General features: G+C 43.8%; 1 protein-coding gene across 1 annotated transcript; it reads right to left on the reverse strand.

Annotated features, from left to right (window-relative positions):
* Positions 1 to 2,096: 2,096 nt before the first annotated feature.
* On the reverse strand, positions 2,097 to 26,514 carry LOC121046905 (cytochrome P450 4c3-like). The gene is made up of 10 exons (XM_040501626.1): positions 26,404 to 26,514; positions 18,413 to 18,498; positions 17,733 to 17,923; positions 15,647 to 15,716; positions 15,437 to 15,563; positions 14,958 to 15,116; positions 13,101 to 13,274; positions 12,741 to 12,807; positions 2,841 to 3,020; positions 2,097 to 2,342 (listed from the first exon to the last, which is right to left on the reverse strand). The coding sequence occupies exons 1-10, from the start codon at positions 26,512 to 26,514 to the stop codon at positions 2,155 to 2,157; spliced, it is 1,353 nt and encodes a 450-aa protein (XP_040357560.1). The 3' UTR covers positions 2,097 to 2,154.
* Between the last annotated feature and the right edge of the window lie 1,270 nt (positions 26,515 to 27,784).

Genomic DNA, 27,784 nt, shown 5'->3' on the forward strand with positions numbered 1-27,784 from the left:
AAAAAGGCATGGTCCTCTGGCAACTAATCGCTATAAGCGGTGTATCGTTATATAGGGTTTAGTTATAAGTGAATATCATTGTAAATGTTTAGAATTCAAAAGAACAAAAAAGCAATGGCGCTGTGACATTGAGCATGACGTTTTAACATGATCAGTGTCAGAGCGCACGACTGCTCTTTCAGATGTAAACATACTTTCGTTCTATTCATTCGGCAAGCTTCTTTCGTAGATTGCAGGGATTGTCTGCCCTACAGTGGCTTTGCAGGAAACAAGACGCCCCAGATTTCTTCGAGTGCATATATTAATAATGGAACCTGCAATCAAACAAATGTAGAGCTACATCTACGTATTTGCGTGCAATCTTTCTTATTTTAACGTGACGTTTTTAAGGCAGTACTCCCTCTATTTTTGTTTGCTTGTTTGGAACATTGAGTATCTTTCCTTCTGCATATTTAGTTTTAGATTCTTGTGAGTACAGTTATGTTACTACATTGTTCTCTCCAATCCCTACCTACCGTCTTTGTCATTAAAGGTTTGCAAGAGGGCGACCACACAAAAGTCGATGCGGTAGTTTCGCTGTCGTCGCTCACTTGGGACCAATAGCCCTTGGGCAATGACAGGAGGTGCCTCGGTCGGCGGCTAGTCACTGAGGCTGGTGGCCAAAATAGGCAACTTTGGGAAGGCCTAACCACTGAACAGTTGGACGCGAGCTCTGCGTCAGAGTTCGGCAGGGCACTATGACTTTCGAGATCGGGTCTAATGATTGCGGCCGCGAGCAGTCTCAAAGTTGCAAAAATTCCGCGTACGATGGCGCCACCTGTCGAAACAAACTTCATTGCCCAAGGGGGTATAACTTTCCCAGTGTGTTGCTAGATCCGCTAAATAAGGAGCATTCTCCCCTTTGTTTTTTGTGGGAGCCGCCATTTCGGTGCTTAGTGCAGATCGGGCGCGATAGGCGATCGTTACGATTCGGAAATGCGACTTAACTGCTCCGTCTTAGACATGATGTCAGGAAGATCGGACGACATCGCTTTACTTTCCTGATGACTGTTTTAACATTTCCAGAGGACGGAAGACCGTTTCCTCTTATTTTCTTTTGAAACTACGTCATTAACTCCAATTAAAAAAAACAAAAACAGGTAGCCTTTTGCAGTGTTTCTTTTAAGGGTATCAAGAGGATTTTCTTCCCACTTTCGATATGACAAAAAGTTTGGTAATTGGTGGCAATTATCGTCCTAGAGCGCTATCAGAAACGATAATCTGACACACCAAGTTTATGTTAGCTACCACTGATTAACGGGAGACAACCTAAAGACCTTAATAAAAAAGTGGCCTGAGTCTAGGTATAGCTTCTGTTTGAAAGCTGATGCTGATTTTCTCCGTATTAAAATGTGTTCATTCTAACAATTTCAAACCAACTCCCCTACGTTTCTTCTTAAAAGATATACATGCTAATGTGCACAACGCGACATTGTTAGCGCGAACAAGCGATCGTCGCTTTTTTGTTTGTGTTTTTTTTTAATCCAGCCGTGTCATTAAAGTTTCTACAAGTTTTATGGAAGATGCTCTTAAAGAGAACTATCTTAAGCGGTAAAATTTGATGACCATCTATTTATTTGTGACGTTACACTCGAAAAAACACCGATGTCATGTTGACGCTAACAATGTCGTACAGTTATATACACACTAGGTCTGGAAAATTCAGACCTATTGTGTGCCATATTTAAGAGGAATAAATGTATAGACTTCAAAAATAGATAGGCAAACGTGTCCGTGGTATTCAAGCCTCACTTACCTGTATCTCACGTTTAGAAATGTGGAAGTGCGTCTGGAAGCTAATAGGTTCCCTCCACCTCACAGCTCGTTTGATGTCATTCTTTTGCTCGCCGGTGGCACTTGAACCTGAGAGCACTTCAAAACCTAGAATTTATTTGTGGTAATGATACTGTTGCTGGCGCAGCGGCATGCGCGGCGATTGATAATCTGTGAAGACCTAATAAACGCAGAGAGTCCCATCCATCAAATTATCGCTTCGTAGCCAATGAGGTTACGGCATTAGCCGATACAACCGGCGAAGGACAAATCAGGAAGCAAGAAGCGTGAACTTAGTAAGCCACACCCTTCGCTTCTGCAGTCGTCAGTGGCTATAGCTAATCATGCCGGGGGTTGACGGCGTTCCCTCGGAGTGAACCTGATCCGGATGCCTCCTTGGGTGGATCGGGGGTGCAGGAGGGGGAGCGGCACCAGAATGAGCCGGTCTCGGTGGTCCAGCGACTTTATCCGAAACTGCCTGAGCACGGCCGACACCAAGACCTTCTCTTCCATCATCGCAAACTTTTGACCTGCGATAAAGGCGCCGATACTTGAGTGCTGAAGAGTTATATGCAAACAAAGTAGTATTTCAAGAAGCAGCCGTGCCGCGGAGACACTTTAACTACGCGCAATAGACACCTCGCGAAACACCATCAAGCAACATTAGCCGTCGCCATTCCTCGTGCACGAAGCGTGCCATTAGATCAGAGTTTTTTTCCGAACGCTCATGCATCACTCGTTCTCGATACGTGCTGTACCGAGGTTACGCCGAACACTGACCGAGTACTCGTGTCTAAAACATTCCAAAATTACGTGCCCAAGCAATGACAAACTCGAATATTGGGCGCGGCATCTACTAGACGGCGAAATTGTTTCTAAAATAACCTATTACAGTGAGTGAACTCAGAGAAGCTTAAGTTCGTCGACAAAAAAAGACGTGAGGAGTCATTGGGTTGATCATCGCATTGAAACGTATACATCTTATGTGTTTAGCGTGTTGGGTTCGTAACGTTCTCTGGACTGCTTACCTACGCAGTTTCTGGGTCCCGCTGAGAAAGGAATGAAGGCATACGGGTGCCTTCCCTTGCAGTTCTCGGGAAGAAATCTGTCTGGGTTGAAGACTGATGGGTTGGGAAAATATCGCGGGTCCTTGTGAACCATTTGGCTGAGGATGATGCATGTGCACCCGCGGGGCACCTGGTAGTTTCCTGTGAACGAGAACAAAGTCAGCTGCAGTAGAGATGAGCGTTGAGCAAACAGTCTGGCATTAAAAAAAATAATAACGCAACGTGTTGGTGGAGATGTAAAGAAAAAAAAAGAGGCTTGAGGTACACCTGAGTCCTTCTTATGACTTGTGAATGCGAAAGCATGAATGTAGTTTTTGCGCGCGTCCTCTTGAGTTTGCCGCACCTCGCTGACTTCAGCCGTGCCGGCGGCACAGAATCGGCTGCAGGAATTGGCTGGCGCCCTCGGGCGGAGGGCGGCCAGCCGATTTCTTTTGCCGGCGGCGCTAAAGTGCCTATGCGGCGCGGGCACGCGGCGCCATGAGGTGGCGCTAATGGAAACTGACTCGCGTCGGTTTCATTTCACTGCCGTTTAGCGTGGCTTTTTGCGTGGTTTCAAAGTTGGAATTCCTCAGATCGCGGCTTCGGGGGTTTATATGCCGTTTAGCGCGGCTGATAACGTCGGCTCGCTCCATGGGACAGTTAATGCTTTCGCATTAAAAACACGTCCATATGAAGGCATACAGGCACGGATTATAGGCAGGGGCTCTCAAAAAGGCAGTCAGTTTTCCTTACTTTGAATTATTTTTACAATTTTTTATTCTGTTCCTACTTTGATCCGGAAAGGTATGTCGAATTGTGGTGTTCATTATTGAAAGTGCCTGTATTCTGTCCTTAATATTACTGCTGTTGGGTTTTTTTTTTCATCCTTATATTCTTGCTTTTATATTGTTGTTTGCGGGTTTTATGGCACAAAAGCTCCGATGGCCATACTGCGCCCAACTAGGTAAACTAAAATTAACTAGAAAAGATGCACCAAGAAAGAACTTTCTCTATAGTTTGTGTAAAATTCCTATATTTTTAACAAAAGCTAAAAGACGGTCAATTGATATCAGAGGCTGCTCACCCCGGAAATGGGTAGGATGGAAAGGAATAGAGTGCTCGAAAAGCTCAGGAAAAAGGGACTTGTGTTGTAGAAGACCAGGCCAAAAAGAATTAGGCAGAACAGACAAAGTGTTTTTACAGTTTTTGCACACTGGTGATTGCTCACCAACAAACAGGTATTGATGGGTGAGGAAGGTGTGACCAATCCTTAAGCGGCACAAAAGAACGTCGTGGAAACGGCTCCGGTTATAGCAAGTTTCCTACGTATCGAGGCCTGGCTCGATGGTGTGAAGCTTGTTATCGGCCAAATCCCACTCGGAGTGCCACAGTTTTAAATGTGCAAGCCGTATGGGCATTGTATTGTCATGGTACGGTATGCGGGCGTGTGATGGTAAAAGGTTACGCGAGGAGGCGGCCGGTCTATCTGCAACCTCGTTGCCTGCAACGCCCGCATGATTCGTGATCCAACAAAACTTATATTCTTTCCATCCAGAGGCACAGGGGAACTTTAGAGCGTACCATTTGGGTCAACTTGTTCTTGGAAGGATTAAAAGTGAACAAACTGCAGTAATAACGCTCCTAGATTCTACAAAGAAAGAGCTTTAATCACTTCGCTCCAGATAACATAGTCAAGTGCTGACAGTACGCCATATAGCTCGGCAATAAAAATGTTGCCAACGCCATTTAGCAGTGTCACCTATGTAAAAAAGTTTGAACGAACAGCAGAGACTACATATATTGAGGAACAGGCCCCATTAGTGTAAAATTGGTGATAATTCTTGCACTTTTTTGGAAGTGCAATAAATTCCTCTTGTAAAGTGAGTGGGGAGACATTATGTTTATTAAACTTTGTGAAATACCAATCACAAGCTATGGACTTGTCATCCCATGGGGCAGAATGACATGCACTTTCTAGGAGGTGGACATTTTCACGAGGCAGGCCAAGGGAGAGACGAAGGTTCTCAAAACAAATACTCAAGGGTCAAACAACAGTTCACTTATGGTGAAAGGTACGACAAAATCTAAACTTTAAAATAACTGTGGGCTGGATGACTAGAATCCGATAAAACCTTGTAAAGATAGACTAGACTTAGGATCTGCCGTCTTTTCTTGAGTGACCTTTCATTAGAGTTAACATATAAGCTTAGGATAAAAGATGTTCGAAAAGCACCACTTGCTACACGCAATCCAAAATGGTGCACATGATCAAGCATATTCAAGGCAGACGACCGAGCAGATGCATACACGATAGCGCCCAAATCAAGACGTGATCGTACAATAGAAAGGTAGCAACGAAGCAGACGTCTCTTTTCTGATCCCCAAGACTCGTGAGAAAGAACTTCCAGGGTGTTCATCGTCTGCATACACTTTTGTTTCAGCCACTTGAGGTGCGATAAAAAGCTAAGTTTGCGGTCTAAAGTCATTCCAGGAACTTATGCTCTGGTCTAACCGCAATGTTATTTCTTTTTGAAATGAGAGTCGTATCTAACCAAAGCACGCGCCACAAAGAAAAGGGGGCACAGATCGCGTTTTCTGAAGAGAACTTAAAACCATTTTCATTCGCCCGAATAGTCCTTTTGTTTATGGTAGCTGCCATTCACAGCTAAATATATTACAAGATGTAAGAGAAATTTGAATATCATTCACATATAGAGAGCACGATAGGGAAGAAGGTTTGACCTGACAGCGAGAATTAATCTTTACTTCGACAAGATTGTCACTCAGGACTCCGCCCTGATAAACACCGTTCTCCTGAACAAACAAATAAGATAATGTTATGCGCAGCCGGATATGGAAAGTGGGTTCACACAGGAAGTTCTTTAAGCAATGAAGCAATCTGCCGCGTACTCCATACATAAAAAGGTCGCGCAGGATGTCATGTTTCCAAGTGGTATTATAAGGCCTTTCCAAGTAAAAAAATACTGATACAAAAAGCTGCTTATTCCCAAATACCTCGCGTACAATTGTCTCCAGCCGAAGTAAATGATCGGTCGTGGAGCGTCCCATGCCGACAGCCGCGCTGATTTATATCTAAAATATTATGCTGTTCAAGGAAATAAATAAGCCGTTTGTCAACTAACCTTTCAAAAGTTTTCCCCAAGCAACTCGTCAACGCTTATGGTCTGTAACTGGAAGGAAAGGATCTTTTCCAAGGCTTCAGCAGCGGAATAACCCCTGCCCGCTTCCATTCGGAAGGGAAGCATGAATCTTCCTACAGATCATTGAAGTAAGTGAGAAAGGCAGCGAGTGATTCCTTCGACAAATGTCGGATCATCTCGTAGTGTATTCGGCCAAGATATGGGGACGAATGCTTACAAAAATTAAGAGCCATTTGGAGCTCAATTATTGTAAATGGTTAATTACAGGGTGCAGAGCCTACTCCTTCCAAGCTGACTTTCTTTCTTTCCGCGTTTGTCTTGAACTTCAAAAGCGCTGAAGAGTAATGGGAGGAGTTAGAAGTGACTGCAAAATGTTCGCCCAACACATTAGCCTGGCCGTATAACGAGTCCACGGAGAGAAAAAGAGGAAATGTAAAGCAGCGATATTTGCCTTCGACATTGTGAGGTCGTTACAACGCTTCCTTTGCTGGAACGTAGGTGCTCATAAAGGTTATATAACCTTTGCCTGCTTTTTGGGTGAACGAGCTTGAGCCCCTGTTCTTTAAAACTAGATCAGATTCACAGATGTCGGGTGTCTCCAAAATATACCTCAAACCTTATCCTGTGTTTTTTTTTTGTTTTTTTTTGTGGTGGTGCAACACTTTTTTTTTCTATGGCTTACATTTTTTTGGCAATGTTACAAGAAGTCTGAAGAAAGAAGCGAAAGGCTGCATTCATGATCTGATCTGTAATGTATGTGGTTGTTCGTTAATAGCAAGCAGACAAAAGGTTTGAGCTCCGAGTTTAAACCAAACAAACTCCAACGAGTACTGCGTTTAATAAGGCTTGGAATAAAAACCTAGCTGACTCTCCAGAACGACTGGAGACTGGTCACTTCCAAACGAATTATTAAAAATTTTCCAAGTAAATAAAGAAAACACTGAGGGGGATAAAATTGAACGGTCAATAGATGTAAATGAGCTGTGAGCTGCGCTAAAAAATGTTGGCTCTTTTGTATTCATAAGGCAAAGAAGAAAACAATAAAACCTCTCAATTACCCCACCACGTGAGTCCTGACGGGCGCTACCCCACAAAGGGATGGGAGCATTCGAAATCTCTCAAAAGGAAAAATGGTTGAGGAAGCTGTGTAACCAATCGTTGAATATCATGAAGATTCAGGGGAATGTTTGGTGGAATATAATTAGAAACAACACTAATAAGGCGGCCCAAAAGAACACGTACAGCCACAGTCTCAAGAGGCGTAGTAAGAGGAACCTGAAAACAGGCAACAAAATTCTGGACGACCGCAGCTACCCTACCAGATAAATTTGATGCATGGTGATCTTTTCTAAAAACTTTATGGCGGCGCATTACTGACTTATGATGATCAATGAGGTGGGTCTCCTGTAAAGAGAGAGCATTAGGACGTAAATTCTCCATAACGAAATTAACATTGTCAATATTACGTTAAACACTGCGGCAGTTTCACTGCATAAAGTGAAACTTAGCCTTTCCTCTAAAAGAAATGAAAAGTTCCTAAACCTGTAAAACTAGAAGAGAATACATAAAAGAAGTCACAAATCTGCCACTCATGGCAACAATAGATTAACAACGTCACGTTGGGGGGATTACGTTTTTTTTTTCTCGTCTGCTTACTCTTAGGAGACTACCACTCTCCCTCCCCCTACCCCCCCCCCCCCCCCCCCACTCTCCTCCGTTGCTACACCACTGGATAGGAGCCACTTTTTCAAAGCAGGCTCCACGGTAGTTTCCCAACTGAGTTGGTCTAGTAACGTCGGGTACAGCCAACGCTGAATTGTTTAGGCTGCGTTCTCATAGCGCCATCTTAAGCAAGGCGGTAGTTCAACAGCCAGGGTGGCGATGCACGTTTGTTCGCGAGTTTGCATACAACTAGCCACCATACACGCGACACCGGCGTTCTTCCTTCACGTCTGTTCTGCTCAGAGGCCGCGTGATGTGGCTCAGCTCCTCCGAGTTTCGCGCCGTCATTCTCCTCAGGGTCAACGTGGCCGTGTTGTCGCGACGCGCTATCCTTGATAAGCAGCCTTTGATATAAATGAAGGGCTCGATTTGTATTTCTTATCTGAATTTTTTCGGGGAACAAAACCGTTATTTTTTGTGGTTTGGCGGATCGAATGTTGTTATCTTTGTTCTCCTGTATCCACAAATATAAAAGCCGAGAGGCGTGCAGAAATGCTACCAAAATCAAAAGTGCTCTATTTCGTTTTAGTTTAAGTCGAGACGCCGCCGACGCTACTAGGTAATGGAACAAATCGAGCAGCGCCACAAGCTCAAGTCACAAGGCCTTGCCTGTACATGATTGGTTCAGTGATGATAGAACACGTAAAGAAACACAACCACGACAAACACCATAACGATGCGTTTTTCACGCTGTCTGATTGATACCGTCAGCTCGTAATGTCGGCTGCGTCTGGATTTAAGGTGAGCCGAAGTATAGCAAGAGTGTAGTTAGTTAATCATGTAGAACCTCGATCAGCATGTAGTTATGTGAACATGTAATACAAAGTTTCATAGAAACGTAACTTAGAAATCGCTCATGACAGTTAAAAATTTTTAATGTGCACCTTTGTTCTTTAACTAGAGATTTTAACCGTTTTCCTTCTCCCTGAGTTCCATTGTAACCATGGCACTTTGTAGACATTTTATTAAATCACACTTTTATGACTTGCCGTGACATCAGCGCACCATGATGATGCTCATTCCTACATGTTCTAGTGAAGAAAAACAAATGCAGTGATGCAAAATTATGTTCCCCATGGGTCCGCGCTCAGTAGCAAGGCCATCATAATGGCCGCTAGTGTGACGTTAATGCGAGTCTTGTATAGTCTGCTTTGCATTTAGTGCACAACCAGCACAGCACTGTCAAAGCTGCTGGCTCTAGTGCGTGGCTTCATCTTGCGGTTCATTATCACGTGCTCTCGAGCAAAAATGGCAAAATTACTTTTCAAAAGTAATTCTGTCATTAAGTAATTAAATTACACTACTTATACCTTCCTCATAAATACTCAAATCAAGTGTAATTAAATTATATTACAGATTACCGCAGACTAAAAGTAATTATGTCACATTACAATTACTTTTGAGAAAAAGTTAAATTACTTCGAAATTACTTGTAAATTACTTCCAGCATTATTTCTTGGCTGTGACTACGGAAGTGCCAAACATAATTTAAGGCTTCTTAACATACGACTAAAACAGACAGCTCACCGTTTTCGCTGTTCATTCAACGGTGAAGTTGATCGGTTAATTTCTGATGTGATCGCGTCCTCCTGATATTGGAGAAGTCGTCCACTTTGTTGGTCGGGCCATGGCAACTAATTTTTACATGAATTCGTAACGACTATCGTAGGATGTGCTAAACAGCACCTGATGCGGCTTTTTCCGAATGGGATCCATCGTTCGCGAATCCATTTTGTGCAAGGTTGAGCAAATGCCGAAGGCTTTCTTTCTTCTGACTCGGATGTTGTCGAATCGTTTTCTCTCAAGAGCACTGGTTGACGCATTCATGGCCGGACACTCTCTCCAACGAGTATGTTTCCATAACACCAGAAGAAGAGCGCAAATTATTGCGCGTTGGCACGTAAGGGGGCTGTATGTTTTCTGGAAAAAAAAACGTCAGAAATGCGCCCTTCCCCAACGAAGCAGCGACTATACCTGCGCGTATGCTTTTCCCTGACTTAAAGGGCTGCTGAACCATACATTTCAGTGTCTATAATAAGTGGCGTACAATCTTTCCTCGAGCCAGCAGCCGCCGATGTGCGCGAGCACACGCTACGAAATTGACGTCATTGTCCCCCATTCACGCTTAAGGTGACAGTGAAATGTGTGGACTCCAGGGAAAAGGAAAATAAATACAAAAATTTTCATCGCCACCGTGGAGTCTGGTGTAAAAGATAAGCGATGAATTGGTCTATCAAGCATGTAGCTTTCACTTGTTTAGACGAAAAGCCTGTGTTTATTCTCTTTTGGCCCGAAGCCCATATATTTCACTGTCATCTTAAGCGCCAATGGGGACTATGAAGTCGATTTCGGAGCGTTTGCTCGCGCACGCCGGCGGCTGCTGGTTTCTGGAAAGAACGTGTGTAACTTATTATTTACACTAAATTGTTTGGTTCAGTGTCACTCTAACTTCCCAATGTGAGTTTGCCTTGCTCGCTTTTCGCCGTTGCCGACCTTATTCCGTTTACCCCTCAGCTGATAGTGCCATGGTAGCTACGCGCTCGTAGGACCAATAAACCGCCTCCCTTTTATCACCTGACCTTGCTCTCTGCACCTGTGTATTGGCAGTGGTGAGAACAAGTGGCGAAAGATCGACGCACGGCTGTTCTAACGAGCGAGCAGCTTTCACCGCATTGCGAGCTTAGGGGTGAACGGAGCATAAAAAAACGTATCTTCACCTACGAAGGACAAGGCAACTCACGAGAAGTTCTGGATTCTTGGCAAGATATTTGAGATTAACCCATGACTCCTCGTCATACGTTTTAAAATGTGTTTATCTTGATAGTGACGTGCTCTCCACATTGTAGCCCGGATCGGTCCCCGATTACTTTTCGCCTTGAAGCTGTCTTGACTGGGGTTTCGTGAACCGGGGCCGTCTAGCTATGTCTTCACTCGAAATCTTTCCTTCATCCGCTTCGTCTTTTGAACCCGCCTTTGTGTGTTTGTCTCGCTCTCGACCCCATGTCACAAAATTTGTTCTCAGATGGGCCTCGAAAAAAGTAATTACAAAAGTAATGAGTAATTTCCTCAAAATCACTGCCTGAAAGTAATTCATCAGATTACTAATTACTAGCGTAGAGAAGTAACTCATTGCAGCAAAAAAGTAATTAAATTACAGTAATTTCATCACAGTAATGTTATTACTGCCACCTCTGCTCTCGAGCACATTAGACATTAGGTGAAGTCACGAGCTCGCGCCAGCACATTGACGGCGTTGTCCATTAAGTATAATACGGAGTATATTCTCACACGAAAAACCAACGCCATACAACTTCAAGCACGTGCAGCACGCAAGTGCTTCAGATTGGTGCTTGAGGTTGGGGCATATGTGCGGCCTTTTATTACGGGTCCAGAGGTCACGGCATGCCCGCACTGACGTCATGCCCTCACCAACGTAAGGTTGCGTTAGGCGCCCGAAGTTGCCAATATTGTAACGAGGATTAGAGGCGCCATCCTTTTCGTCTTTGAGAACATCACCTAGAACTGCTTATCTATACAAGCAAAAAATGGCGCAACTTTGCGTCGTCTGCTAATGTTAAAATAATATGCGATACTTACAACTATTAGTTAGCTTTTCAAAAAAATTACAGTCGTGTAAATAAGTTTAAAAGTGACTGAGGAAAATTCCCAACTTCCTTTTCAAAATAACTCATAATTTTTCTTAATTGCGGTTTTCGCGTACATAGCCAAGCTTCAAAATATCGCTTCATTGTCGAAATATTTTAAACGACTTTGAACAGAAATATAAAGAAAAGGCCCCAGAAAAAAACCAATCTAGTTCCGGTAGCACAGAATAAAAAAAAATAGATCAGACCAGCTACTAAAATACTATCCAAATTTGGAAAATTAAGCATTTTAAGGCAGAGTTTTAGACTAAACTGCTGGAGTAGCGCTTCTCATATTTTTTATCCTGGTTTGCCAGGTTTATCAGAAATAAGCCCTCAAAGTTCGTTGCCCAGTTGCAAGGTTCCACTGATTTGTGACTCTTTAAATTTGTATAATAAAGAGACTTTCCAAATATATACATATCTTTAAATATGCGGCACTAAGCACTAATTCGAAAAACGACGTCAATACGAAACTGCAGGTGTTCGTTATCTATTTAATATTAAAACAAAAATGCAACTTCCTTGCATTACAAATCTAGAAACTTAGATTTCGTAGAAACATATGTTCGAAAACATAAAAAAATTAACCTTCTTGTTTTTTCATCGCGAGGAACTCGCGATGAAAAAACAAGAAGGGTAATATATCGCATTCCGCTCTAATATATTGAAGATGAATGGGTCCTTTATTTGCAATTAGAAGGAACTGCGTTACTCGAGCACAGATTCGGCGTTTGTACCGCGGTCATGAGTCTGAGTACAGCCACCACCGACATGACTGTGGCGGCCGTGGGACAGCCGTCTTTACTATCTTGAAAGGGGATTTTCCATCGAAACGGCACATACTTTCAACATTGCCAACAGATACGGTGCGTGAAGAAAGCGGCTTTTTAATGCTGGCATTTTATGCATCTTACTTGGAAATATTCTCCTTAAACGCGACTGTCAGAGCGAGTAATAATCATAAAAAAGAGGCCCACCGCCACCAAGATATACTTGGAGGATGTAACACCGAGGCAAACAAAAAAGTGTTCAAAAAGTAAAACACTTCTTTCCCCGGTTGGTCTATCCGAAAATAGACCACGAGCTCCGTGAGGATGCACCTCTGGTGCCGCCTGATTGCCTCCATTGGGTCAAAGCGTGGGCTGCGGTCGAATTTAAGGTGAGTATAGTCATGCCGTACTCGGAAACTGTCGCTTCGCAACTTCAATAGGCGAGTGTGCGCCGTAAAATAAATCGGCTCATATATTACTATACAATCCACATGAAAATCCCCATTTAAGTAGGCTACATGTTCACGTACGTATGAGAGAGCCACTTGAATCTGTAACAAGTTTTCTCTTCGTTGAACTTACCAATAGACATGTCTTCCTCAATTCTTCTCCCGTAGATGGGTACGATGGTGTACAGACGCTGACATTCCTACAGAAATACAAAAAACTCCTGTAAAGTATATGTAATACGCAAGTAGGAAGAAACTTTCAGTGTGATTCGCCCTAGACACATTCTTGATTTTCCCACTGTGGAAACATTAAAAAAAAAAAAAAAAAACACATTGCGCAGATATTGACCTCTTCCCCAATCAGCTTCGTGTTAAGGGGTGTGTTGCAAAATGTTTTCTTTCTGGCGCGTATTTTGTTCGAGAGAATAAAGATTTTCATTTCTGAGTTCGTTTCCTATTGCATCTGAATCAACCTAACATCTGTATGTCTCACCTTGATCACGCATTCTAGGTACTTCATGGCGGATATATCTTCTCTCGTGATTTCTCTTTCCGTGTCGCCCATGAATATGGAGTCGAGCTCCCGAGCGACTTTTTCTTGGATATCCGGGTGAAGACCGAGGAGGTATAGAACGTATGTCATTCCAATCGCAGTAGTCTCGTGTCCCTAGAGCAGATGAGTGTTGGGGTTATGTATAGCCCTTATATTGACGCTTACGGGAAATCTACACAAATCGGGATATCACACGATTGGTCGACATGTATTTGTATTGACTTATCTGATTCGGTATAGTTGTTAGTTGGCAAGAAGTACATTATGTCTCTTAGTCACATCGGCTTTTGTACTATCGGGGAAAAATTAAATGCGAACAGAGGAGCGCGTGGCTCGCGGTACAGGCTGCGCCGTCTGGAAGTGAACCTAGGGGCGAGGGTGCGTGGCCTACTTCGATGTGTTGACGCCCCTCGATTGGCGCTCCCCCAGCTTCGGCAGTGCGCCTCTCAGTGCGCTGAAAGCTGTCACCGCTATCTTTGCCTGCTCGGCGAGTGCGGCGAGCTTCTTTGCACCGCACGCGCTGAGCCAGCAAAGATAGCGGTGATAGCTTTCAGCGCACTAAGATGCGCACTGCTGAAGCTTGGGGAGCGCAGAGGGAGGGGCGTGAACACGTCGGAGTAGGCCACGCACCCTCGCTCCTAGGCTCACTTCCAGGCGGCGCAGCCTGTACCGCGAGCCACGCGCTCCTCTGTACGCATTTCATTGTTCCCCGATAGTACCTTTTTAGTATAACCTGTTTTATTGTGTCACGTAAGTTAGATGTTTATTTTAACAAAAGCTTCATAGCGAAACATTTCACCAGTAGTGTGAATAATACTAGCCAAGATCATAGGACATAAATTTTAAGGGGGTGCTAAAATTAAACATTTATAAAACAGGCCCTAACAAACAAAGGTAACTGATAGCAACTTAAACTTATCTGGCAGTTTTCCAAACTGCATTATCTGTCTTTTTACCATAAAGTTTCCTTCATGACCTCGTTATAAACGTCGCGCCTTTGAAATGGTTATGGCAACATTCAAAAATGTTAACCTCCCTACACCATAATCATGTCATGACCATTTTATTATGATATTTTTCTTTAATAGGTTAGTAGCAGCATGTAACACTGTAGCCACATATATCTTGTATTTGAAGCTATGTATTCTAGAACTATTTCAATATAAAATTGTAGTATTAAAAAAATTATGGTGCTGAATTACATAAAATTATACCCGACAAGGGTAATAACCTTAACGCTCTGACAGTTATTATAGTTCGGTACCCTACCGAACAACCCAAATAACGTTTCACTGTCTGGATTATAGAACTGGAAACCTATTATTGGAAACCTGAAATTCAGATTGCAGACAATGGATATTTTTCAAAAACCCGAAATCCAGATAGAATCCAGATAGATTTTCAGTTCCATAATCCAGATAGTGGAAAGTTGTACTGGGTTTTTCGCTAGGGTAAGGAACTATCAAAACCCTCTCCATTTGTTTCATGAAACTTTAAAAACATACTTTAAATATCTGGCATGACTGGTAATTAAATGAGAAGGTCGTAAATGAGAATGCTGGATAAATATTCATAAATGCAATAACTACTCTTTCGTATCCTTGTTGAAAGGGAAGTTTTTGGTTATCTCATTTAATAATACTTAGGGCTCCAGGTGCACAAAAGCCCAAGTTAAAATTAAAATCAACAAATTCAAGCTACATTATATAAAAACAAATATTTAAGAATATTCGGGAATTTTCGGTGAAAATGTTACTTTGTCAGAAATGCAGCAGCACATTTAGGACAGTATCTTACGGCAAACAAAAATGTGTTGACTTCTTCATTGATGTCTTTTTCAGTAAACGACCTGTCTTCAATGTGATGCTTGATGAGAAGGTCCAGAAAAGCTTTAGCACAATTTGGTCCGTTAGACTGTTCCCCGCTGCACAGCACCTTTTTCCTTTCTTGAATTACCTAGAAAAAAAAATAAGTTACTACAACCGTGCTAGAATATTTGAAAATATTCTATTTGCCCAGCGCCATTGTGAGAAAATTCAGCAATAAAAACACTGCGTTGTAGGTGGAAAACTAAGTGACTGAATTAGCCAACAGTGTAAATATACACGCACATTCTGATGAGTAGTAATAACGCTATGATCACTCCATGTCCCGCGATATCAGCGCCACTTCTTCAGAATAAGGGGGAACCTACTATGCCAACAGTGAGCACATGGCCTTGCGCCGTACCCAAAGTTTTCTTTCTTTTAAGTTATGAGGTTTATGTTCATAAATACCTCTCTGACGAACTGGTTGATTTGCAGGGCTGTGGTCTTGAAATTTCTGTTTTGATGTGACAAGCTATAAGCGACATTCCACCAGAGCCAGGGTTTGTTCAGCCTTTCCATACCGACGGTCAAGATCCTGTGAAAAATAAAACACGCACAATTGTTGGGATATAACTGTGGTGCCGCTGTAGTTAGCTGAACGTTTGGAATACGACTTACGAGTGCAAGTTCTGTACATAGTGGTATTTCGACGTTTCCTGCGATTGCAGTTTAATTCCCATCGCTGATTCTGCAAGATTGTATTACAGTTATCATATTAAGAATTTAACTTGATAGACCCTTATTCGAGATGAATGCCCTCGCAAAAAAAAGTTCGAAATTCAGGAATATTTTATTGGGTCAGCATGTCTTTCATCAAAATGCATATAAACATGACACGTATACGTGCCTTTAGAAACAATCTCAATACAACTTAAGGGACTGCAGTCAATCTGTCTTTATGCCAGTTCGTAAATCTGCAATAAAATTTGAAATCTACATGAACATTATTGGACGGAATACTGTAATAATTATAGGGAGCGCGCGACGCCCAAAGGGGTCACCCCGATCCAACTGATGTGCATTCCAGATGACTTCACTGGGAGCCGCACCGCGGCGCCACTGTCTTGTCGCACGCTTACCATTATCACCTCACATCCAATGAGAATGCAGCGCTACTCACTATGAAGGCCGAAGGTATCAGACAGCCAACGTTACTAGATTGCCTCAGTTGTGGAACTCCCGTGGAAGGGGGGTACCCCCCTCACTCACTTCAATCTGTCTGCCGTCGTTCGAAGCGCCATCTAGATTTTCGTTTCATAACTGTGCGTTCCCTAGAGCCTGCATCGAGCAGAGCTGAAACGCCATCTGGACGCCTTGCTTCGAAACGTACGTATCCCATAGAATACACTGCAGTTGCCAAAGCAGCCGTCCGGCGCGTCGAGCGACGGCAGGCGAGTGGTGGTGAGTGTTAGTGCACGCAGCGTCTATGAGCAGTTCCGTAACTGAGCTAATTTAATAAAGTTCCATGCAGCGCATGAGGATAATAAGCCCTGCCACTGAGAAAGTAAGAACGGCAGGGCTCATTGTTTACATGTGCTGCCTGATTCCTTACAAAGGAAAATGAGGATCGTGTTGGTTTCACGATAACTGACGCTTCCAGAGCACCGGCTTCGAGTGCACCGCACCACTTAGAAGTGTCACGGATTTCTGCCGAATCGTTTCACCCCACCGCTGTTCATGCCCGCACGTAACATGGCTGCTCACCGTCGTACGATCATTACTAGAATATTGGGGGGACACAAGAGCAGATACGGTACATAAGTCATCAAGACATTCACTATGAACACAGTCCAAAATAACGTTTCCGTGTTTCTAGAACTCAAACTGAATTGTTGACGCCAGAAAGGCTTAGTTGCTTGTTCATTATCCTTTCCCATCTGTCAACGTAGTTTCTAGGCAAATCATCCTCTCGTTCTTTCTTTCTTTCTTTTTTCCTACAGCTTTTAAACGCGTTTTATTCACTTTGCTCTCTCTCTTTTCACGTCTCTTTCTCTCTCTTTTTTTTTACCGACGGCTCGGACTACAAAGCGTGAATTTGGAGTCAATCATGTTGTTGCAAGATGAACGATTGGTCGTCCGTCCCAAATGTGTGTTTTATTCTTTCAGTGTCAACTACATGATTCCTTCTTCGGCGTTCCTAATAAACAACACATCAATCTGATTGGTTGCAGAGTGACAATGGAAAGCGTGCGACAAGACCGTGGCGCCGCGGTGCGGCTCCCAACAGTATCATTAGGCGTGCACATCAGTTGGATCGGCGCCCCCTTTAGGTGACGCACGCTCCCTGTACCTGCAGCATTGACATCTGAGCGCCTGATTTTTATTTCTTATTTAAAATCACAGAAAGAATATAACTGTGGCAACTTTATAATGCTTCGTTTTAAGGTTGCTCTTTTTTGGCTTAAAGACAGACATAAATAAAACACACAAAACAGTAACGATCTGTACTTCAGTCCTTCGTGTTTTTTTTTTCTTTCTATTAAGATGGGCGCGTCAACTTGAAGCAAATCACATTTCAATGGCTCAAAAAGTTGAACTGGGCGAGTTTGTATTTGTTAATAACATAATATGATAGTATAGCGTCTCATTTTATTTACTCTCCATTATGTCATCTTTAGGTCGCTCTTGCGAAGACCACGTTTGGAGTTTCGAAAATATCGCAAGCTGCCTTCGAAGTTGCGAGCTAACTTTTCAAATAGCTTACCACACAAGATATCCAGACTGCAGTGTGTCATCATCGGGAATATGTCGACATAATCCAAATGCGAAGACTCGTGAAGTTTATGCAAAAACACTCTGGCCTGATCGTTGAAAATAGTCATGCAACTCTCCAGCACTCGGAAGTGAAATGCAGGGGTGAGCATTTTCCGCCTTTTTCTCCATTTTGCACCGGAACTTGAGATTGAAAAGAAAGAATGCACCGCTGTTACGGCCAGTTCCTTTCACTCGCATATCCAAAATGACAATTATATTTTCACGGTCGCGTTTTCGAGAAATCCCAGATTTCAACAAAAGCTAGACAAATAACTCCCCTTTTCTAGCTTTTCTTGAAAGCTAATATGCTCTCAAGAAAAGTTATGAAAGGGGAGTTCTTTTAGCTTTTTTTGAAAGCATGACACAATAAGATTTGAATATTGCATTAAGGATGTATACAAAGCAACAGTAAAATTTAATTACGTAGCTGACAGTTTTGAAAAAAATAGAGTCGAAATATAACAAGTTTCTAGTTAATACTATTCTTTTGCTGATGCTTTACAGTTAGTAGAAATGCGTAACTTTATCTACATTTATCTTTGTTATTGATAAAACTACATAAACACAAAAAGTACTGCTGCCAGTTCGAGTATTTAAGTTCAACGTTAGAATATTGTTAAAATGTATTACCTCGTCAACAATCCTTCTCCTAAAATTGCATTCATGAAGTGGTACTCTTCCGTTTTGTCAATGTTTAAGTTACTTGATAGGAGAGGCTGAAACAAGAAAGTTGCATCGTTAATCTATTTTTGCGTGACATTCGCTTTCATTTGTGCATATCTAACATTTGATTTTATTCATCAGTGCTATTGTTTTTACAAAACCAATATAAATTATGGTACACCATGTTCCTGTAAACATTTCAGCAAAAACGGCGTAAAACGGTGAAGGTGACTACGATTTGACACTAGTTTCATTAGCAGCAGAACAGAACGTTTTGCGCATCCCAGCCGGTATTCTGAGCCTCTTGAGTCTTATTACCGAGACAAGATCCCAAATTATGTTGTTATGTCCAAGGCAGTTGGGAGTAGAGGACAAAAGACGGCGAAGTGAAGACGTTGTTCGACGAGTGCGTTTGTTGCCATGTTGGCGTTGCTCACCGTGTTCCGATAATAAACGGAATTATTAAGTAAACACTGACGACGAGTTAGGTCCGACCCCCGTGGATAACCCCACAACGCAAGCGGACGCAAGTATGGCAGCCCGCACACCTGACTTCGCCGGCCGCTTGGAAGAGTTTAGCGGCTGGAACGGTGGACATCGTGGTACGGTCGTCTCCAGTTTCATTTTCAAGCGAACGACGTGACCGACCCAATCAAGCAACGGGCACACTTGCTCACGCTATGCGGAGCACATAACTACGACATTTTGTGTGCGCGCCTACAGCCCAGCACGCCGGACCAGGTGAGCTACACCGACATTGTTAGTGCGTTACAAGCGCACTTTGACCCTCTCCCGTCTGAGGTGTACAGTTGGACCATGTTTCAGCAACGCAACCAGCTGGCAGCAGAATCAATTAACGACTACGTGGCAGCGCTGCGCAAGTTAGTTAAACACTTTAATTTTGGAACGCTGTCATCGGCGATCGCAACAACGATGCCACCTGCAACTGAAACAGCGAACGTTGGAGCAACGACCACGCTGCAGACAGGAGCTGCAGCTAGGGTTGCTAACCTGTCGTTGTAGCCATTGGAGGTGATGTTACGCGACCGGCTAGTGTGTGGTCTACGCGACGAGCACGTCCAGCAGCAGACTCTTCGCGGAGAGGGATCTCACTTTTTCCAAGGCCTATGATCTCGTGGTCCGGGCGGAGAGCGCTGTTCAGCAACAACAAAAGTTGAAATCCGACCACTCGGAAGTGAACAAAGCCACAACCATCGCAGGATTGAGGAGTTCTCACAAGACGCAGGTTGGGCAAGGACAACGCTGTTGGCGCCGGGACGAAGCACACAGCCCCAACTCATGCAAGTTCGCGACAGCAACGTACCACTACTGTCGGATGCGAGGCCATATCGAGAAAGCCTTCATTTCAAAGAAAAAAGCTACATAAAAAGGGCCGCAACGCAACAACTACTTGGGCACATCAAGAGAGCCTCAATCTCCTGAACAACAAATGTCAACATTACATGATCTTCACTCAGCAGCAAGTGAGTCCACTACCCCTAACCTCACAGTGACACTCACTGTACAGAGTCAACCAGTGACATTTGCGGTTGACTCAGCTGCCGCTTGCACCTTGGTCAGCAGTGATACTTTTCGAGATGTATGGCGTACAAAACCACCTGTTTTACAACCAGAAGACATTCGTCTGCACACCTGGGCAGGCCAGAAAATTGAAGTCCTCGGAACAGCAACAGTGGATGTCAGCCACTCAAAAAAGACTTGCCAGCTCCCATTACTTGTCGTCCAAGGCGCTGGATGCAACTTGCTTGGACGCAACTGGTTTGGACCACTTGACATTCAAGTAACTGGCATTCACCAAACCAAACACGATGGCAACAATACACAGCTTTTGCAGACATTTCAGTCAGGCTTTTCCGAGACCATCATTGGTCATGTACGAGCACCAGTACAGCTGGAGTTAAGAGATGAAGCGCGACCCAAGTTTCTGAAAGTGTGGCTCGTTCCCTTTGCGCTCTGTTCAGCCGTAGAGACGGAGATCGACTGACTGGAACAGTAAGGCATTTTGGAGCCTATACAACATTCTGACTGGGCCACACCGTTGGTGTTGGTGAGAAAGAAGGATGGAAGCGTTCGTCTCTGTGGTGACTATCGCAGCACCGTGAACGAGGCCACGAAAAAGTCGTTTTATTCTTTGTCTACAACGGAGGGAGTGTTGAGCAGTCTGCGGGAAAAAGCTACATTCAGCACCCTCGACCTAGCGCAAGCATACCAACAACTTCACGTGACTGCAGCTACGGCTGAGCTGCTCACCGTAAACGCAGTAAAAGGACTGTACAAGGTGAAGAGGCTTCCTTTCGGTGGGGCAGCAGCGCCAGCAATATTTCAAAGGTTCATGGAGACCACCTTGAGTCGGCAAACCAGTGTCTGTGTCTATCTCGACGACATCATTGTCAGTGGTGCCACAAAACAAGAGCACAAGGAACGATTGTCAGTCGTGCTACAGCGACTGGCAAAGGCAAACTTGCGGCTGAACAACGCTAAGTGCCGCTTCAGTGTACTGGTAGTACAATATCTTGGCCACAAGGTTGGTGCTAAGGGCATACACACCACAGACGAAAAGGTACAAGCGATAGTGGAAGCACCCGCTCTGACTAGTAAGCAGACTCTGCAGTCATTTCTGTGCATGTTGGCCTTCTACGACCGGTTTTTAGAACAGAGAGGCGCAGTAGCATCCGTACTGTATGAGCTGCTACAGAATGACGCTCCATGGCAAAGGGAAGAAAGACATCAAAGAGCTTTTGAAGAGCTCAAGAAACTGATCCTGAAGAGGACTGTCCTGGCGCACTACGATAAGACAAAGCCACTACTGATCTCATGTGACGCCTCTGTGGTGTAGGTGCGGTGCTAGCCCAACAGGACAGTCAAGGCACGGAAGCACCGATAGCTTTCGCGTCCCGCACATTAGGTGCTGCTCAGCGCAACTACGCTCGGCTTGATCGGGAAGGCCTTGCTGTGGTGTTCGCAGCCAACCAGTTCCACAAATATATAGCGGGACGACCGGTAACCTTCGTGACGGACCACCAGCCACTACTGGGAATTCTCGAACCGCAGAAACCGGTCCCCCAGGTACTTTCACCCCGCCTGACACGCTGGTCTCTAAAGTTTGCAGCCTACGACTACGACCTGAAACACCGTGCCGGCAAGTTGCATCAGAACGCAGACGCGCTAAGTAGGTTCCCGTTACCAGATTGCATCGAGGAACCTCACACTCCAGGTGGCATCCTCATGTTCGAAGCCCTTCCAAGTCCGCCTCTTACTGCCGAGTTGGTGGCAAGATTAACGCTGGAAGATGCCACCCTGTCCAAACTTTACAGAACGATTCAAGAGGGCACGGTACAGCAGTTGAAGGGAGACGACTTCACAGCTTATCGCAGAAGAGCCACAGAGTTGGCAATTCATCGCGGATGCATCACCTGGGGCGCAAGAGTCGTCATGCCAACAGCAGCCCGCAAGCTAGCAAAGACACTGGTCCACGCAGGCCATCGAAGAGTCGTGGCCATGAAAGCCTGTGCGCGCAGTTATTTATGGTGGCCAGGTTTGGATGATGACATTGAAACAACAGTTAGAGCATGCGAGCCATGCCAGCGCACGCAGACGAATCCGGCAAAAGCTGCGATTCCTTCGTGGACAAAACCATCGTCACCATGGCATACGCTCCATGTAGATTTTGCTGGTCCCTTGGAGGGGCGTACCTTTTTGATAGTTGTGGACGCCTATACTAAGTGGGTAGAGGTGAGACAAGTAGCTCGTCCCATATCGGCATCCGTCATTGATGAACTGCGCTCACTGTTTGCGACATTTGGGATACGACACAAGGTGGTGTCAGACAACAGAACAGCGTTATTGTCTGTCGAAATACAGAACGTTTACAATGACAAGGGAGTTCGGTACGTAACGTCGGCTCCATACCATCCTGCTACCAACGGGCAGGCAGAACGATACGTTGGCGAGTTGAAGTGAGCGCTGGCTCGAGAACCGTTTGCATCGGTGGACCTGAGACTTTCACGGTTTTTGTTCCGCCAGCATAGTACGGTTCACCAAACAACAGGTGTTACTCCAGCTAAGGCCATGTTTGGTCGGGAGCTACCAACTCTCCTCGATCGTTTCGTACCGACAGCAGAGTCACCAATAGTAACAGACAAGTTACCACCAAACAGGTAACTGCAACCCGGAGAAGAAGTAATGGTTCGGCAGGTTCTAAAGAAGCGCAACTGAATTCCTGGCACTCTAGTTAGACCAATGGCTCGACGTTCGTGGCTTGTTAAGCGTGCAACTGACATCACTCGCTGACACTTGAACAAGATTCGCAAACGTCGCCTTGAAGAAGATGCAAATAATGGGGCATCAGCGACGCTCACATGGGGCATGGGCCAGGACGATGAAGAACCAGAAACTACGGCACCATAGAGGCAGCTAAAGAGAACGGCTCCGCGCAGCTCTAACCGGACGAAACGGCCGCCCCCCAGGTACCGCGTCCAAGAGGGGAGGGGTGTTATGTCCAAGGAGCCAGAGTAATGGCAGTTGGGAGCAGAGGACAAATAACGAGAAAGTAAAGACGTTGTTCGACGAGTGCGTTTGTCGCCATGCTGGCGTTGCTCACCGTGTTCCGATGATAAACGGAATTATTAAGTAAACATATATTTAAACCGGTTAAAGAAGAAAAAAAATACCGGACATTTAGGTGACACTGATTTATGCAGTTTTTTTTTTTTTATCCATTCAACTTCACTGAAGTATCACACTTTATAGCATCTGCCTGAGCATGATTGTAGCTGTCAGCTAATTGTTTCGTTGATAATTCAAATCTGCACTGGCTTCACTTATGAGGCTGATCTGTTCATCAGTCTGATCAAATAAATATTACTACTTTTCACCTAATTTCTGCTCTCTCTTTCACATTCAGATGTGAACTAGTGTTCACTCAGAACACGGGCGTTAGTTCACGCTCAGACTTTATTTCGAAACTATGAGGAGCACCTATCTTAAACTAACACGGATTCTTGTCGTCTTGATAGAAATTGTTCATTGGAAAGTTTTTATAAATAAATATCATGGAAGGATACTCGACAAGACCGTTTATGATTATGATTTAGAAATGTCTGATGGAAAAATACTGGATAACTCATGGAATGCCAGCCACTGAACCATATGCAGGATTTTATTTCTGGGAGCCATTACTTTTATTGTAAGAAATTTATAATTTAAATTGCATAGCAAAAAGCGGTGGCGACACCAGAATTGTGTTCTGTTAAACTTAAAATGTTTCTGAAATTGAATATTGTGAACTAATCGTGACAATTATCAGGCAAAAATATATTCCCACAAACACAACTCAAGAACAGAAAAATAATAATAATAGTTAGTGAAAAGTAATCACATCTTTCTGGTAATAAAACACTAGCTCGCCTTCATGCAACAAGTTGAAATAGTGTAGTCTACGTCAGAAACCGGAACAACGAATAGTAAGGCCACGCGCTTAGAGAGACTTGTGTCAGGACCCACAAATGAAGCCAGATTTAACGGCTTTCCTAAGCGGACGTTGACAATGAGCCCCACCTTGCTAATCCTCCGAAGTTAAAGGGAAAAAAGATGAAATTAAACGAAGTTCACGTGGTTTGCTCATAGTGACTATACTAGTAAATAAAAATAATTTATCAGTGCTATGTTAATCCAGGTACAGTACATAGCGATAGCTGCGACAAGTCACGGCGAAGTCGTTGGACATCGGCGTCGCGTTCACGCATCATGGGGAGCGTGAACAAAAGCGTTCGAAACAAAAGATACATCTGACCATTTTGTTCCGAACGCTTTTGTTTCTTTCTAGTTCCATACCGCGTTAAATCGTATCTCCCGGCACGAGCTTTAACATCAACAACAACAACTATTACTACTACTACTACTACTACTTCTGCTATGACTACCGCAAGATCAACAACGACCACATCAATAACGGACGTCATTTCCAGCATTGGAAAAGAGTCCGTAATAGATATCGCTGTAAAACAGAAAGACAAAGAGCGGCCTCGTCTCAGAGACACCGTTGACTTGGGGCAGCGCAGCTTCAACGAGAGTAATATTAACTGTCCAGGCTTTTTTTTTAAACCTGAGATGCTTTGTAATCCCCCCCTCCCCTCCCAATTCCAGTTTTGTCCGTCAGTCCACCCGTGCCTCTCACGCTACATTTAATGGGGGAAACTGACGTCAGGTGACCTTAACACAACTTCAGTTTTCCCGCCAAACTTAACGGGAACATTTATATCACGCAAGCTGTCACGAGCCCTAACACTGATTCAGTTTCCCCGCTTGGGAAAATTGATGTCACAGTATATTGTTGGTGTATAAGTCACGTCGCGCGACTTATACACCAACTCCATTTCTCCTCTAAATTTGAGGGGGGGGGGGGGGGGGGGGGGGGGGGGGAATGGACGTCACCTCAGCTGAATCACGTGACCTGTACACTAGATTAATTTCCGCCTTAGATTTAGCGGGGAAATTTACGTCACGTGACCGGATGTCACGTGACAAATACACGAATTCGCTTTCTGCGCTAAATTTGGTGGAGAAATGGATGCCACGTGACCTGCAAGTTTTCCCTCTAAATTTAGTGGGAAAATCGATGTCACGTGAACTGACGTTATGGACGTATAAAAAATTCAGTTTCCCCGCTATATTTTGAAGTCAAATCAATATTCACGTGATGTATGCACCAAATTAGTTTCCCAGCTAAATTTATAAAATATAGGTTGTTCACTCCCCGAAAGAATTGTTCAATGCTTCCTAAAGAAAGTTAAGCGAGTGTTCCGTAAATGCTACATTTCGCGCATTACCGTATTTACTCGAGTAATGGCCACACTGTTAAGGACGAAAGCTTGAAGGTTTGCCTTTCCGCGGAGCACGCAGATTGCCAATCACCGCGTTCGACAGCATGATTCCAGCTGTTTACAGGACAGAGGTAACATCTTCGTGCGAAGATCCCATCTGTGAAGATTGCATTTGTATGGAGAATCGTGTTCTTGATCTGGCTATTCGCTATATTATTTATGCGCAACGTAATGATTGGCTCTTTATGTGTTCTGTGGGAAAGTAGACGCAAGGGCCTTGTTCATAAATAGTGCGGTTATTACTGGAGTAAATACGGTATAGTACTTTGGAGTAAAAGGTTGCTGCCAATTTTTCGACTTCGAGATTTTGAATATAGAAATTTTTAGAATTAACCGGAAAAACAAAAGTTTAACCAGCGAGTGTCTTTCGGATTTATCAGTCTTAAGCAAGTACACATTCTAATGCAAGTCAAGGTGTCTTCACTTCTTTCTACGACGGTACGATATATGTCTCTATACGAAATTTAAAAAAAAGAACAAGGGCGGTGTCGAACTAATATTAAAAATTGTGAACTTCTAAAACCGTTGACATAAGCAGATTACATAAATATTTCGCATAAAACATTCACTTAATCGCATAAGCCATATTGAAGCAATAAGAAACAGGCATGACAAAATAACGTACAAACTGGGAGTCTGCGCGATGCAAGCGAAGCATTTCTTTTCAGTCCCATATATCCGCAGGAATAAGATGACAAATAAGACTTGCCAGAGCTAGTTTAAATTTCGTCCTCTCATACCGCTGATTCTTGCGTTTCACGTGTTCGATCTTATTACTGCTATGTATTTTCCCGCATTTCATATTAACAAACTTACCACTTCTGTTTGTTACGCTTCGCTGGGTACAAATGTCTAACACACAAGAATATTGGGTGAAGGACTGGTGCAAAACATTTACATAAAATTGACCTAATTTTAAACTTTTGTTAAGCGCAAGAAACGTGGACCTCGTTGTTTCGTATAGTGTCCACTACGTTCACAATGCACTCTCAAAATAACATTTCAAGCAGCCTTATAACTTTATCGGAAGAAAACGTACGACGGTTCTGTGCGTACCTCTATAGTTTCTGCGGTGTGGAGCACGACGAAGGGTTGAAGACCAATCCAAAATTGAAAGATGCCTTCCCGACTTGTAAGCTCCGAGAAGCCACAAAACGCTTCGAACATCACTGCACAAAGATATACAGGGTAATATAATTATTGCCGCGGAATAGACGTCCCTGCAAAAACTGAGTTCAACCAACCTCACAATCACACCACACCGGCACATCTTATGCTCTTGAAAAGTCAATACACAGGTTCAACTATGAAAATTAAGTACTTTTTCGCAAAGTAAAAATTGAATCGGGGTACCTGTTAAAATTACACGGCAGTGAGAGTTAATTCTAGTGCTAATTTCAGCTTCGATGTCAGCCCCCCCCCCCCCCCCCCCCCCCAACGCTTACTTGTATTCAAATCTTCCACTAACCGACCTGTATGGCCCCGACTCATGCAGTGGAAGCTACAGTCCCCAGTTTACGTTTAGTAGATCCAAAGCTGTCTATGGTTTCACTTATCGTCACTCGATTAAGCTTTTTATATAATTTAGATCCTGATTATTTTTTCATGTTGGGTAACGATAACACCTATAGTTGATGAACAGACCTAGTTAATAAAATAAGGTAGTAAACGTGGACGCGAAAGGTCTGTTTAGATTGTCTCTAAATAGAAAATATATCGTGTCACTATCGCCCCGGTAACTTGAAGCTAAAAAAAAAACGAATGTTCAGCATGCGTGCAGGTAATTTGTGGATGAGAAAAGGCGCCAAAAAAGATAGCGTTTTCGGGGCAAGTGGGGAGTAACAGCAAACTTCAAACAGCCGCTGTAATGTCGCTTGTTCGCGCAGTAACCTCGATGACAAGTCAGCTTTTTGCCGTTAAATAGCACTGGAGGCCTTTCGAGTCACGATCACGCCTGGACGTTTTCATAACGTCCTCGAGTGGACGTAGGTTTAGATACAACAAAATTTCATTTGGACAGAAAAAACAAACAACAGTATACTCAAGCTCACACAGTAAAAATAATGAAAATGAAATATACACTAACCTCAGCTCATATGCAACATCACGAGGCCACAATACGAGTACATATACTTTAAATACAAATCTCTCGTCACAAAACACTACACCCGTTGATAGGGAAAGTGCAAGTGAGATCATATAATGATTTGTACCTGGCTTTGCTACAGAAACCAGAAAGCAACGCCAGGGAACCTGGAGACTACAGACGATAATTTAGGGTTAATTGCATAGAAGTTACTTTCAGAGTACCATTATCTTCTTTTTTTCAAGATGAAGCCACCAAAAAAACTCAGAGGCGCTCACCGACGGCGGGTTCTAAAGGATGCCTTATCACCGTGAGGACCTTGCCGATTCCAGAAACGACCATGTTTGACGA

Source organism: Ixodes scapularis, unplaced genomic scaffold (assembly GCF_016920785.2).
Source record: "Ixodes scapularis isolate PalLabHiFi unplaced genomic scaffold, ASM1692078v2 PGA_scaffold3__209_contigs__length_174095766, whole genome shotgun sequence".
NCBI lineage: Eukaryota > Metazoa > Arthropoda > Arachnida > Ixodida > Ixodidae > Ixodes > Ixodes scapularis.